The sequence below is a fragment of the Danio rerio genome, chromosome 9, assembly GCF_049306965.1.
Source record: "Danio rerio strain Tuebingen ecotype United States chromosome 9, GRCz12tu, whole genome shotgun sequence".
NCBI lineage: Eukaryota > Metazoa > Chordata > Actinopteri > Cypriniformes > Danionidae > Danio > Danio rerio.
In genome coordinates this window covers 4,139,227-4,152,500 of record NC_133184.1, presented here as the reverse complement: position 1 = coordinate 4,152,500, position 13,274 = coordinate 4,139,227, and the positions used below count along the sequence as shown (strand labels likewise).

Sequence of the window (13,274 nt, the reverse complement as noted above, 5' to 3'; positions counted from 1 at the left end):
GGGGAAGATGATCTCATGTAAAATAATGTATTTTATTGAAAATGTAAATCCCACTACACAAGAGCGCTAATGTTGTGCTGTTTTCTACAGTTTCGCAATAGGAATGTATTTAGTTGGTCTCAGAACACTGTTCATATTTCAGCCGTGCCACAGAGCGCCATCTGAATAGTTTCATTTTAAATAGCATGTGAATGTGCGCGTCTGGTGTGCGATACTTTAAACTGTCATGTGCACATCCGGTGTGTGACGCCCGTAACTGTGATTTAAATATTGATATATATGTGACCTTGGACCACAAAACTAGCCATGAGGATCATCATTTTGAAATTAAGATTTATATATAATCTCAATCCGAATAAATCCTTCCATTGATGTATGAATAGTGAGAATAGGACAATATCTGGCTGAGATACACAATGTAAAAATTTTGTTAATTAACAGGTTCCATATTTCCCGATTAATAATTTTTTTCAGTTTATTTTGTTATGAATTGGATTGTGTGATATTTTGATGTTGCAGTTTGACAGTGACCTTTATTGACATTTTAGTAGTTTAAAACAATATATTGTTTAATAAATAATTTGTAGAGAATTAAGTCCATAAAATAACAAAATAATAATAATAATTTCTTACATTTATATAGAACTTTTCGTGAAACTCAAAGCGCTTTACACAATGGGGGGAATCTCCTCATACACCACCAGTGTGCAGCATCCGCCTGACCGCACACCACACACAAGCTGTTTAGTGGAGAGGAGACAGAGTGAGGAAGCCAATTATGACATGGGGAGGGTTAGGAGGCCATGATGGACAGATTTGGCCAGGATTCCAGGCTTTTTCGAAGGATATCCTGGGATTTTTAACGACCACAGAGAGTCGGGATCTCAGTTTAACATCTCATCCAAAAGACGGCGCTCACTGAGCAGTATAGAGTCTCTGTCACTATACTGGGGCATTAGGACCCACACAGACCACAGGTTGAGCGACCCCTGCTGGCTTCACTAACACCACTTCCGGCAGCAACCTAGCTTTCCCATGTGGTCTCTCATCCAGGTACTGACCGGGTGCAGCCCTGCTTAGCTTCAGTGGGCGACCATGTGAGAGTTGCAGAGAGCTAGCTGCCGGCTAGGATAAAAGCACTGGCAGTTTATTATCAGGTATTTGTAAAATAAATAATAATGCCAATCTAAACAAAAAATCACTTCAAACTATCAAAAATGTCAATCAATACATCAAAAGTTGTTGGAGGAAAGACATTAATGCATGAGGTCCTAGGAAAGGTCTTATAATGCAATTCAAAAACCTAAAAGAATAATGATAAAATATGGAACATTTAATATTAATTTATGTTAATTTATGCATTTTTTTTACAGTGCAATTATATAAAAATGTGGAATCCGAGGGTTTAAAAATGTACCCAAATAAATAAATTATATATTTATATAAAAATAATTAGTAACACTTTATTTTAATAAATTAATAAAAATTTATATTAAGACATTTAACTGACTATAAGAAACTTTGCAAGCCCATGTCAACGTACACTAACCCCAACGCCAACCCTAACCCCAACCTAACAGTCGGCTTATAATCTAATGAGAATTAGTTGCAATGCAAAATTCAACAAAGGGACCATCAAAATAAAACGTGACCAAATGATATACAATATATACATAAATATATATACACACTACCTGACACTTGTCTTGTCTTCCATCCCAGTTGTAAGAGCAACAAATCAATACTTGACTTCTAGTTGATCATTTGGAAAAGTGGCAGAAGGTGGATTTTTCCATCATCAACAACCTGAGGTATCAAGGCAACCCAGGTTGATTGTGGAAACGTAGTCCCGCAGACATTTCTGGAGGCTGCGAAATACGTCCCGGGAGGTACGTATTTGAGGTACAAATTTGTGCAGTTTTTGTTTTCGCGAATCTGCGAGAGGCCGCTATGCTAGCTTTTTTGCGTCTTGGATGTCTCTCGGGAGCGCGCGCCGTTCGAGCCCGCGATGTCCTCGCGTGAAAAGCTGCCGGAGGCTGCTGTCGAGCGACCGTCTGTCCGACTGACTGATTGACCAAACGATCGACTGGGCAGCCGACCCAGCCACCCTCCTCCTCCTCTTCCTCCTCCTTCCCTAAACCCAAGAGACAATTTACAAAAGCCGTCCAGAAAAAAAGCAAAAGCCCTCGTCCGATTTTGACCGCGTTTTCGGATTTCACCGCATTCTCGCCCCCATCGCGAACTCGTTCGCTTTTATTTTTTGGATTCTGTTTTTCATCTCACCTGATTTCTGGAACCGCTCTTCCCTGGACTCGAACCCGGTCGTTGCAGCGGCTGGCTCCACCTCCTCCGAGCCTCCGCTCTGCCGACGTAACACTACGAGCTAAGTGGACAAACTGGTTGCGGCGGGAAAGCCCTCCACATGGAGGTTAGCCGTCAGCCGGCAAACGCGTAGAAAAGGAGCGACGTCACACCGCCCAAAAGCGTTCGCTCGTAAAAAACGAAATGCGGCCATACCTACCGTACGTAAATCGTGGTCTCCAGAAACTTCCGCGGGGCTACGTTTTCAGAATGAGCCTGGGTTGGTATCAAGACACTTGTGCTGCCCATTACATTACAAAGCACAGGAGAGTGCAAATTCTTCAGCAGGATAGCGCTCCTTCTCATACTTCAGCCTCCACATTAAAGTTCCTGAAAGCAAAGAAGGTCAAGGTGCTCCAGGATTGGCCAGCCCAGTCACCAGACATAAACATTACTGAGCATGTCTGGGGTACACTATTTTTTAAGTGACAAGACTCTTGTCTAAGCAAAGTCAGACCTTGCTGTCCTAATTAAATATTAAAAAAATCAAGACATGATAATTATTTTATTTTGTTAAAATAAGCGTTGTAATTTCATTTAATTACAAATAACATGCAGTAATTAAAATGAAAGTGCTCTGCATTCTGACAAGGCATTGATAAGAAGGCACTCCAATAACAATTATGTCAATCCATTAACACTAATTGTTTAAACAGTGTATAACTGATTTACTTGTGGCGCCATCACCCAGTCAACTGTGACTCAAGAATGACCGGTCAAATGGTGTCTGCATTACATTACAGCATATAACTATAATACAATTTAATCAGTACAATAACACCCAAATTAATTGAGTTATCTATATCACAAACAGATATACGACATAACAGTTACTCCATTATTCAAATCTTTTGAGACTCAGATCGAGATGTTTTTTTTGTGAAACATTATCCCAGCCTCACAGACGGCAGATAATATCATTTATGTGTGTTTGCTGAATCAGGTCATTATTGACTGCGAGCCATTCTAAACAACAGCATCAGCTCAACACACACACACACACACACACACACACACACACACACTCACTCACTGGGAGTCAGTGGAATATGTACTGTGTGGTGGTAAACCGATAAAGCTTTGGCAGGGTTCACGTTATCAGTGCTTCGACAGACACCCAGAAACAAAAACATACGCCTGACCGCAGCTGTGCTGATAATACAGCATTATTTCCAAAGAATGGCATGTTTACAGTCACATACAAAAACACCTCACCTTATATGGAATAACACTGCTGTCATTTGTATAATTGCAAATATATATTCACTATCTAGTGTAGCTCTCGGTCTTTTATACTTACTGCAGATACATTTCATGCATGTGATTAATGAATGGCAACCAAATAAATCTGAAGGAATTGTACAACACCTGTTGAATGGTTATAGAGAAGCCAGCCAATGTATTCAATTCAAGTTTATTTGTACAGCGCTTTTTTACAGTAATTATTGTTCTAAAGCAGCTTTACAAAAGGTGCACATTATTGCATTGAAAAACTGTACAAAAGCACGCACATGCCTCTTAACTGGGTGCTCAGCCAAAAAAAAAACGCAAGAGGTGCAAATAAAATAGTCATCAAAGGCGGCAACACCAAAGCTCCAAAAATACAAATTTATTCAATTGAGAAGGCTGACACAAAGCGTGTTACGTTTTAAGCCACACGGCTCTTCATCAGACAGTGTTCATCACAATCAGGTGCTCCTTTTGTATACTTCCAGATCACATGATATCCTCTTGCATAACAAAAATACATATATATATATATATATGTATATATATATATATATATATATATATATATATATATATATATATATATATATATATATATATATATATATATAAATGAGCAATATCACACGAGTAGCAGTGCGATATGGCTGTATATCAGCACTGGTAGGAGGCGTGCGTTGGCACAAGGTCGCAGGCCGAGTACCTTAGCATCCCACCAGTGCTGATATACAGCCATATCGCACTGCTACTCGTGTGATATTGCTCATTTCATTCATTCATTCATGCATTCATTTTCTTGTCGACTTAGTCCCTTTATTAATCCGGGGTCGCCACAGTGGAATGAACCGCCAACTTATCCAGCAAGTTTTTTACACAGCGGATGCCCTTCCAGCCGTAACCCATCTCTGGGAAAATATTGCTCATGTGTGTGTATATATATATATATATATATATATATATATATATATATATATATATATATATATATATATATATATATATATATATATATATATATATATATATATATACATATATATATATATATATACATACACATACATACATATATATATATATATATATATATATATATATATATATATATATATATATATATATATATATATATATATATATAATCACTATCTGTTCATTAGCTACTACAGCAGGGGAGTTCCCGAGATCTACCTGTGCTCAAACTCCCCTCTCGCCTTGCAAATGGGAGGGAGCCCCAGGCTCGAGAATCTTATGAGCTCAGGGCTTTCTTACAAACAAGCTTTATAATCAATCATCAGCTAAGTGTGAACTCTTGTAGTAAAACCTATGCTGAAATTGTTGGTGGTTCATTCTGTGGCAACCCCTGATAAATAAGGCTCTAGGCTGAAAGAAAATGAATGAATGAATAAAATGTAGGTAGACTGAACTAATTAAGTAGTGCTAAAAAAAAAGAATTGTGTCTTAAGAATTGTGTTGTTTAAGCTGAATTTAAATGTCGTTTTAACAATTTGCAAATGTCATCTTTTGAAGTTAAACTGGCTGAGAAAAACATAGCAGAGATCTTACATTTAGTAATATCATGAATATAACTGTATTAGAACTGTAAAATGATTTTTTTTTCCCCTCTGGTGCTCTGGATATCTACACTATATTTTTATATGCACTAAAAATGATGCATGCAACACGTTTATGTTCCTGCCTTTTTACCTTTAAGTTAATATCTTAATATTCAGACATGCACAATACAGTTACTCTTTTAAAAGATTCTCACAACTTAATAGGTTGCACATTACGGCCGGATTATTGTGGGTATGTCAGGCTCATCATGACTTGTGGCCAAATAAGGCAGGTTTGCAAATATGTCTATAATATTGCATGAGCTAGGGGACCTTAGCTTATGCACTTTTTTAAAGCAAGACAGTGGCTAACAAAACAAAAATAGGGGTGAAATATCTGTGCCACAAGCATCAACAATCAATGGAGCACCTATAAAAAAGACCATTTTCAAATTGGTTTTCTCCAAGTGTTCATGTACATACATAGACTGATAAAACCATTATAATCTCTATAAGTACATTATGAACCACTCATTGCTCCAGAGGCATGATTGAAAACATGGACATATATGGTGCTTAATTCAGTGTGTGAACATGAAGAATTTAGCATGCAGTATGTCATATGAAACTCATTAAATTTCTGAAATTCAGTAGGGGGTTCAAAAAATTTCAGACACCCAGTGCTTATAGAAAAATCATCATAAACCCATTTGAAATAATGACTTTTTCATACAGCCTAAAATTAAATCACATTTTTAAAAATAACGCGGTTTTATTGAGACAGAGATGGTCAGGCAAGCAATAGTCACAGGGGCAAACAGATGTATGCAGGCAAGTCATAGTCAAAATAACAGGAAGATGGATCAAAAACACAGCAAAGCAAGGCAAAGGAACATGTGTTGTGATGTCACTATACAGCTAACAAGACTCAGCAATGAGTGTCTCAAAGTGAGCTGTACATCAGCTGTTTGTTTGCAATCAGTTAGGATCAGGAGCCGGTTGTGTGTGTGTGTGTGGTGCATGACTGGTTCTTGTAGTCCATTTACCTAGCAGATTTGTAGTCCTATATGGGAATGAATGTTTTCCAGCGCTCTCTGGTGGTTAGATCGCTGGTGATTGTGACAGGTTTGTTCTGTAGACAATCAATATATATATATATATATATATATATATATATATATATATATATATTTATATATATATATATATATATATATATATATATAGAGAGAGAGAGAGAGAGAGAGAGAGAGAGAGAGAGAGAGAGAGAGAGAGAGAGAGAGAGAGATTATATCCCTGCTGAAAAAAACAGCTTAAACCAGCCTAGGCTTAGTATATATATATATATATATATATATATATATATATATATATATATATATATATATATATATATATATATATATATATATATATATATATATGTATATATATATATATATATATATATATATATATATATATGTATATATATATATATATATATATATATATATATATATATATATATATATATATATATATATATATATATATATATATATATTGCCTAGTACTTATATATATATATATATTGATTATATCCCTACAGAAAAAAACAGCTTTGGTTGGCTGGTTTTAGCTGATCAACCAAGCTGGTTTTAGAATGGTTTTGGCCCCTTCCAGGCTGGTTTGCAGCCTGGTCTTAGCTGGTCAGACTGAAAATTGACCAGCTAAAACCAGCTAAAACCAGCTTGACCAGCCTGGTTTAAGCTGGACATAGCTGGTTTTGGCTGGTCAAGCTGGACATAGCTGGTTATGGCTGGTCAAGCTGGTTTTTGCTGGTTTTTGCTGATCTCCCAGCCTGACCAGCTAACACCAGGCTGTAAATGGCTGGAAACCAGCCTGGAAGTGGCCAAAACCCCTTAAAACCAGCCTGGTTGATCAGCTAAAACCAGCCAACCAAAGCAGTTTTTTTCAGTAGGGATAAAATATATATATATATATATATATATATATATATATATATATATATATATATATATATATATATATATATATATATATATATATATATATATATATATATATATATATATATATAGCTTAAGAGGGCTAATAATATTGGCCTTAAAATTATAGCCAAACTTCTTTAATTATAGCCAAAATAAAACTAATAAGACTCTCTTCAGAAGAAACATACTGTGAAAAATTCTTTGTTTCATTGCAATCATTGTTTGGGAAACATTTTTAAAAAGAAACAAAAATTAAAATCTAATAATTGTGACTTCAACTGTATAATTGTTATACAAACTGCAAGTAATTAATGTATTTAAAATGTAATCATGGGCTCTTTTCGATGAAAATATATAATATTTGTTTATTTTATTTGTTCAGGTTTCCTTACTTTATATTCTCATAGCTCAAAGGTGACTTAAAACCTGCATAAACAATGCTTTTCTTTCTGTCTTGCAGAATGATGGCCGATGTTCAGTTTGTTACAGGATCTCATGTCTCCAAGACTGCTCTGACTCTGGGACGAGGCTCCCCCAGCAAAGAGCCCCCCGTTTTTACCCTCCCGCCCCGCAATACCCGTGTCTGCCAAGGGGGAACTGCGCGCCTTGAGGGGAAGGTGAGACACATTCTTCATAATCATCCTGATCCAGATCCCCAGTAGTGCAATAAAGCAGACACCGCGTCTGCCAATGAATTTCATTCAAGTCTCCCAACAATAATCTATTTTAGACACTAGCTCCGATAGCCAAGCGAGCTGCCTTTGCTGTCTACAACACACACACACACACAGGCATCAGGCAGTTGTGAAAGAATAGTCTTGTTTTGCTAAGGGTTTACAGAAATATGTGATCCTTCTTTTCGAATGTCAAGCCTTCCTCCTTTGCCTTCAACTGATAGAGGAAACATATAAAATATTATGTAAGATTATATGATGAGTTTTTCCTTGAAAGATTCTTATCATGCAAACATCTGCGTTCTATTACGTCCTGCGAGTGTGGAAGGGGTGCGTTTAGACACTTCCTAGCGGCCTCAGACAGACACAGCAGGCAAATATAGCAGAGGTTCCAGTAATATATGTGTCTGTGGATGCTCAGTGTGTGCTGTCTAAGGCCAGAGAGAGAGGAACATTTTGAGAGAGCCCGAGAGACTCAGCTGCAGGTTTCTAGTATCTGCGCTAAAGATGTGTCGTCTTAAATCTTAAGGCTGATTTATACTTCTGCATCGAACGCACACGTATGCTACGGCGCTGACGCATAGCCCTTCGCCGTGGCCGTCGGCGTCGCTGACGTGCACCTCTCAAAAAATGTAACTACACGTCGCAACGACGCATATCGCAAGCTCTGTGATTGGTCGGCTTGGTAGCGCTGACAAGTCTGGGCGGGAAAGAGAGCCGCGCGAATGGCGTGAGTTGGGCGCGAGCCCAATGTAGCGATTGTTTACAAGAGTGGAGTCCCCTGAAGGAGCTCCGGATGGAAAGTTTTGTTTTGTGTTTACCTCATAGTTAAAGTTGTTGCACATCCGCCGGTTCCTGCCTCAAAATGAGCGAGTCTGAGCCACTTGTACATCCCGGAAGTGTTCAGGAAAACCAAAACAGCAGCGAAGAAACTCGACACAGAGGAACATTTACACCTCACTGCCAACTAGCGTTTCGGAAGTGTTAATGCAGACCAACAGAGACAGCGCGCAGAAGTATAAATGCACAGCTACGCGCGTTGCATGCGCTGATGGTTACGCCGGTCACTTGATGCAGAAGTATAAACCAGGCTTTAGAGGGAGGGGGCTTTTTACAGTTAAACTGGTTAAAACAAGGACAGTGTGGGTTCAGTCCAATGTGAATGCATAATCATGCCCAGCAAGCTAGCAGGGAGCTTCAGGGTAACGCCTCATGTGAAGGGGTGTTCATAAGACAGTGTGAATGAAATTTATGCATGCGTCATTTGCTTGGTTATGTCATTTTAATTGCAAAGATGACATGGTTTGTTATGACAACTTGACATGAACAAGTACATCACAACCTGGTTTTTTCTTGGTCAACTTGATATTACCAACAAAACTTGTCATAAATCTGTCATAAACATGATTGCTATGAAGCCATTATAAATGTGGTAAACTAAGCAAAACAGTCTGGTGTTGATTTAGGGTGCACTCCCACTAGGGCTGTGCAATTAATTAAAAATCCGATTTCGATTTTGCCTTCTAACGATTATGAAAAACCATTAATCGAGATAAACGATTTTTGCATCATATACCACTCCCTTTCCAGTTGTACACGTGTTGATCCTTTAAAGCGCGACAGACCGCATGATTCTGTGTGCCGCGCACACACATAATTGAAGCATGCAGTCAGTTCGGTCTCACTCGCACACTGAGACGAGCAAAACGCAGTCAGCGCAAACATCTAAAGTCATCTTACCGTGAGCGCTTTAATGGTCAAATAGGTGTCAAAACACGCTGTTTAGTGATTATTCATATCAAGCATCATTTGTGTAATAAACAAACAAGTTGAGAATCAAAAGAGACGCGAAAGAGAAGCTATTAAAGAGACAGCGCGCTATAATCCTTCTGCCGCCTGTTTCTACGATTATTAATCAAACAACAAATGGAGAACATGCCTCTGCTCTTGACTGAAGGACTTTTGTAGCTAAAGTGTTTCTTAAAGTGAAGATGCTTAAAGCACAGTTTGTTTTATATTTTTATTCTATTGTATTTATTTCTCTTTCCTTTGCAGGGTGGAAAATATCTGTTTGTATACAGTTGAATTATATATATATATGTGTGTGTATATATGTGTATATATATGTATATATAAGGGCTTGTTATCACATGATTTCTTTACCTGGCATTTTTCTATAATTGTCTATGTGTGAAAGGGAGTAATGCTTCACACTGTAAGTTTAGATGTTCAGTTCAGTGAGAGGTTAAAACCCTCAAGAGTGACCTATAGGGTCACTAGCACGGTTTAGAATCATAAGTCATTGTAAAGCTTACGAATATTTAAGTGGAGGCATCATGAGGCCTAGACACATGGGTAAAGACCACTCGCACTTGTAATTTAGAGAAATTTATTGACATGCAGAATACCAGACATTCCACTTCAGGTCACAAAGTCCTAAGTTTAAAAAAAAAATGTTGTTCTACCCGCAGCACTTCCATATGGCACAAGTGTTTTAAACAAGTATAATTCACCATTGCTCCGCAAGTGAAGTGTTCTAGCAGAGACAGGAAAGCCCTGAGCACAGGTACAGCTGCTGGATTGGAGCGAGTTTGTTACAGCCGTCAGTGGAAAGTCTCCTCTATCTTCATATGTTAGCACTTTGGCTGAATTCACATATTCTGAACACAGACAGTGGCTGTTTTAGCTATTAGCAGACATACACAGGCTGAAAACACTACAGCTGCGTCTAAAATCGCATACTTTGCTACTTTATAATATGTCAAAAACAATGATATCTCACGGCAATTCGTAACTTGTTGATTTAATGGCTAATTCATATGAATTTGTACGATCTCAATTGTACAATTTAGTATTATTTTCTTATCCCCCAATGAAGGTTGAGTTTAGTGATGGGGTTTGGTGCCACGACTACTTTTAAAAAACATACATTTTCATCCCTACTGAAAAGAATTGCTTAGAACAGCCTAGGCTGGTTGGCTGGTTTTAACTGGGCGACCAGGCTGGTTTTAGAGGGGTTTTGGCCATTTCCAGGCTGGTTTCCAGCTATTTCCATCCTGGTCTTAGCTGGTCAGGCTAGGAGATGACCAGCTAAGACCAGCTTGACCAGCCTAGCCAGGCAGGGAGCCCAGCCAAGCTGGTTTTAGCTGGATATAGCTGGTCATTTTCCAGCCTGACTAGCTAAGACCATGCTGGAAATTACTGGAAACCAGCTTGAAAATGACCAAAACCCTTCTAAAACCAGGCTGGTCGACCAAATAAAACCAGCCAACCAGCCTAGGCTGGTTTAAACTGGATTTTTCAGCAAGGATACGACTGAACTTATACGAATTTCTATTAATTAGAACTAACTGACTGCTAATGTTTTTGAGCTATATCATTAATTATTCATTATCGGCATCTAGTCACTGGGCTTTTACAAACGAGGTGGTGTTGTCCAGGCAGGGGGACAGTGACACACGACCACACCTGGAGTGCGTCCGAAATCGCATACTTCCTTCCTGGGGTGCGTTTCCCAAAGCCATGGTTAGCCAACTAAGGTTGCAAGTTGTGTCGTTACAAACATAGTTTGTTGATTTGTCATTTCCCAAATTCGTCGCTCCAACGAAGATTCGCAAACTGCGTCACAAACTTGATCACTCGCAACTACACCAGTGGAGCTGTAGTTAGAAACATAGTTTCTGGCTGTATTTTATTCCCACTTATCCCCCTATGCCCTATTCATTTAGAACATTTTAACATTCAAAGTTAGAACTATTAAAAGTAAAAAAGCATTAAAGTCATCACTCTAAGGTGTAATTTGCTTTGAAACTATTTTTACAGTTCAGTTTTAGCGATCTTCATGTTTACAATTGTGCTCCCTTCACAGTGCACTTTGACAACATTGATGTCATTTTGAACACAGCCTCATGGCAAAAGCTATAGGTGAACTATTAAAAGTGGAATTTGTTACGTCTCCAAAGCTTGTGAAAACAAAAAGCATACGTTAATTATTTTAATTTATAGGTTATTTATTAAGTATCTGTACTGTATATGACATGAGCCTGCTGGTTAAAACATTTCTGCATTGGTTTCAAATTGTGCCAAATTGTAAAATAAGACTTTTCTAAAAAATAAATAAACAATATCCTGCTTAATGATAATAATAATAATAATAATAATAATAATAATAATAATAATAATAATAATAATAATGATAATTATTATTATTATTATTATTAACATTATTATTATTATTATTATTAATAATAAAATATGTTTTTTTATTTCTAATACATACTGAATATTAAATTTAATTTTATAATAAATATCCTCATTATTATTAGCAAACACAGGCCTTATATGTGCTATTTACATATATTTTAATTATTATGTTAAAAGAGTGCATGTTTCAGCAAATCTAATATTGGATTTTATTTTAAATGCATATGTGTGTAAAACAATATAATTTGCACAAAGAAATGATGGGGTTCTTCTCTAAAGAATTAGTGCTCCGCCCTGTTTAGTGCGTCATTATGAGCTTTTTACAATACGTTATAACTAACGTGGTTCAAGCGATGGATCTGCAACTGAGAAACGATGCGTTTTGGTGGGGGCACAAAATGTAAAACCTCCATAACCCCTCAGTAAATGTGCCTCTGTCCATGCGAACACTGAGAACACAGAGAACATGCAGACTCCACACAGAAATACCAACTGGCCAGGACTTAAACTAGTGACCTTCTTGTTGTGAGGCGACAGTGCTAACCACTGAGCCACCATGCCGCCTACTAAAAGCTTTAATTTTTCTCATATTTGCAACCAAAAAAGCAATAATTAATATTAATTGTGCTATATTATTTCTGTTCCTGAAATCATTTTTGCACCTAATTTCGACAAACGTATGCCTTTTCACTTTTTTTTTAACCCTTTATTCAAATTCTTTCACAACGTTTGACTTGAGGTTATGAGTTTTCAGTGTGCTGTGGTCCGCTCTAGTCCTTCTTTGAGACAGCAATAAGAGAACAAACAGGGATTAAAATACCTTTGTCTTGTGACGGCTAGTTTCCTGTTGTACTCTTGTTTTCTTTCAGGCTACTGAGAGGTGAAGTCAAGCATCAGACGTTACCCTGAGACATGAGGGTTCAATGCAGATTTTTAGTAAAGTTTTTGTTTTTATTTTTAATAAGCTTACTTATAGGAATAATTCACCCCAAAAATGAAAGCTTACTCACCCTTAAGTGGTTTCAATAGTTTTTTTATACTCCTGATCAAAAATAGAAACCTGTAATCATTTACTTCTATAGTAGTAAAAACTGGATTCCCTAATATTTCGGAATATCTTTTTTGTATTCAACAGAAAAAAAGTCTCATTAAAAAAAAAAATAGTTCAACCAAAACTTAAAAGGATAGGTCACCCAAAAATGTAAACGGTCATCATTTTTACTAAATTGTCCGTAGTGTATGTGTGTGAATGAATG

At 37.3% G+C, this 13,274-nt stretch overlaps 1 protein-coding gene across 6 annotated transcripts in view; it reads left to right on the top strand.

The window, feature by feature from the left end:
- The window catches only part of mylka (myosin, light chain kinase a), a 166,585-nt gene that overhangs the window by 47,187 nt on the left and 106,124 nt on the right, over positions 1–13,274 (top strand). For all 6 annotated transcript variants that reach the window (XM_009304445.3, XM_073912401.1, XM_073912400.1 and 3 more), the window contains one exon: positions 7,602–7,758. In XM_009304445.3, the coding sequence (XP_009302720.2) occupies positions 7,602–7,758 (157 nt within the window). The remainder of the gene's footprint in view (positions 1–7,601; positions 7,759–13,274) is intronic.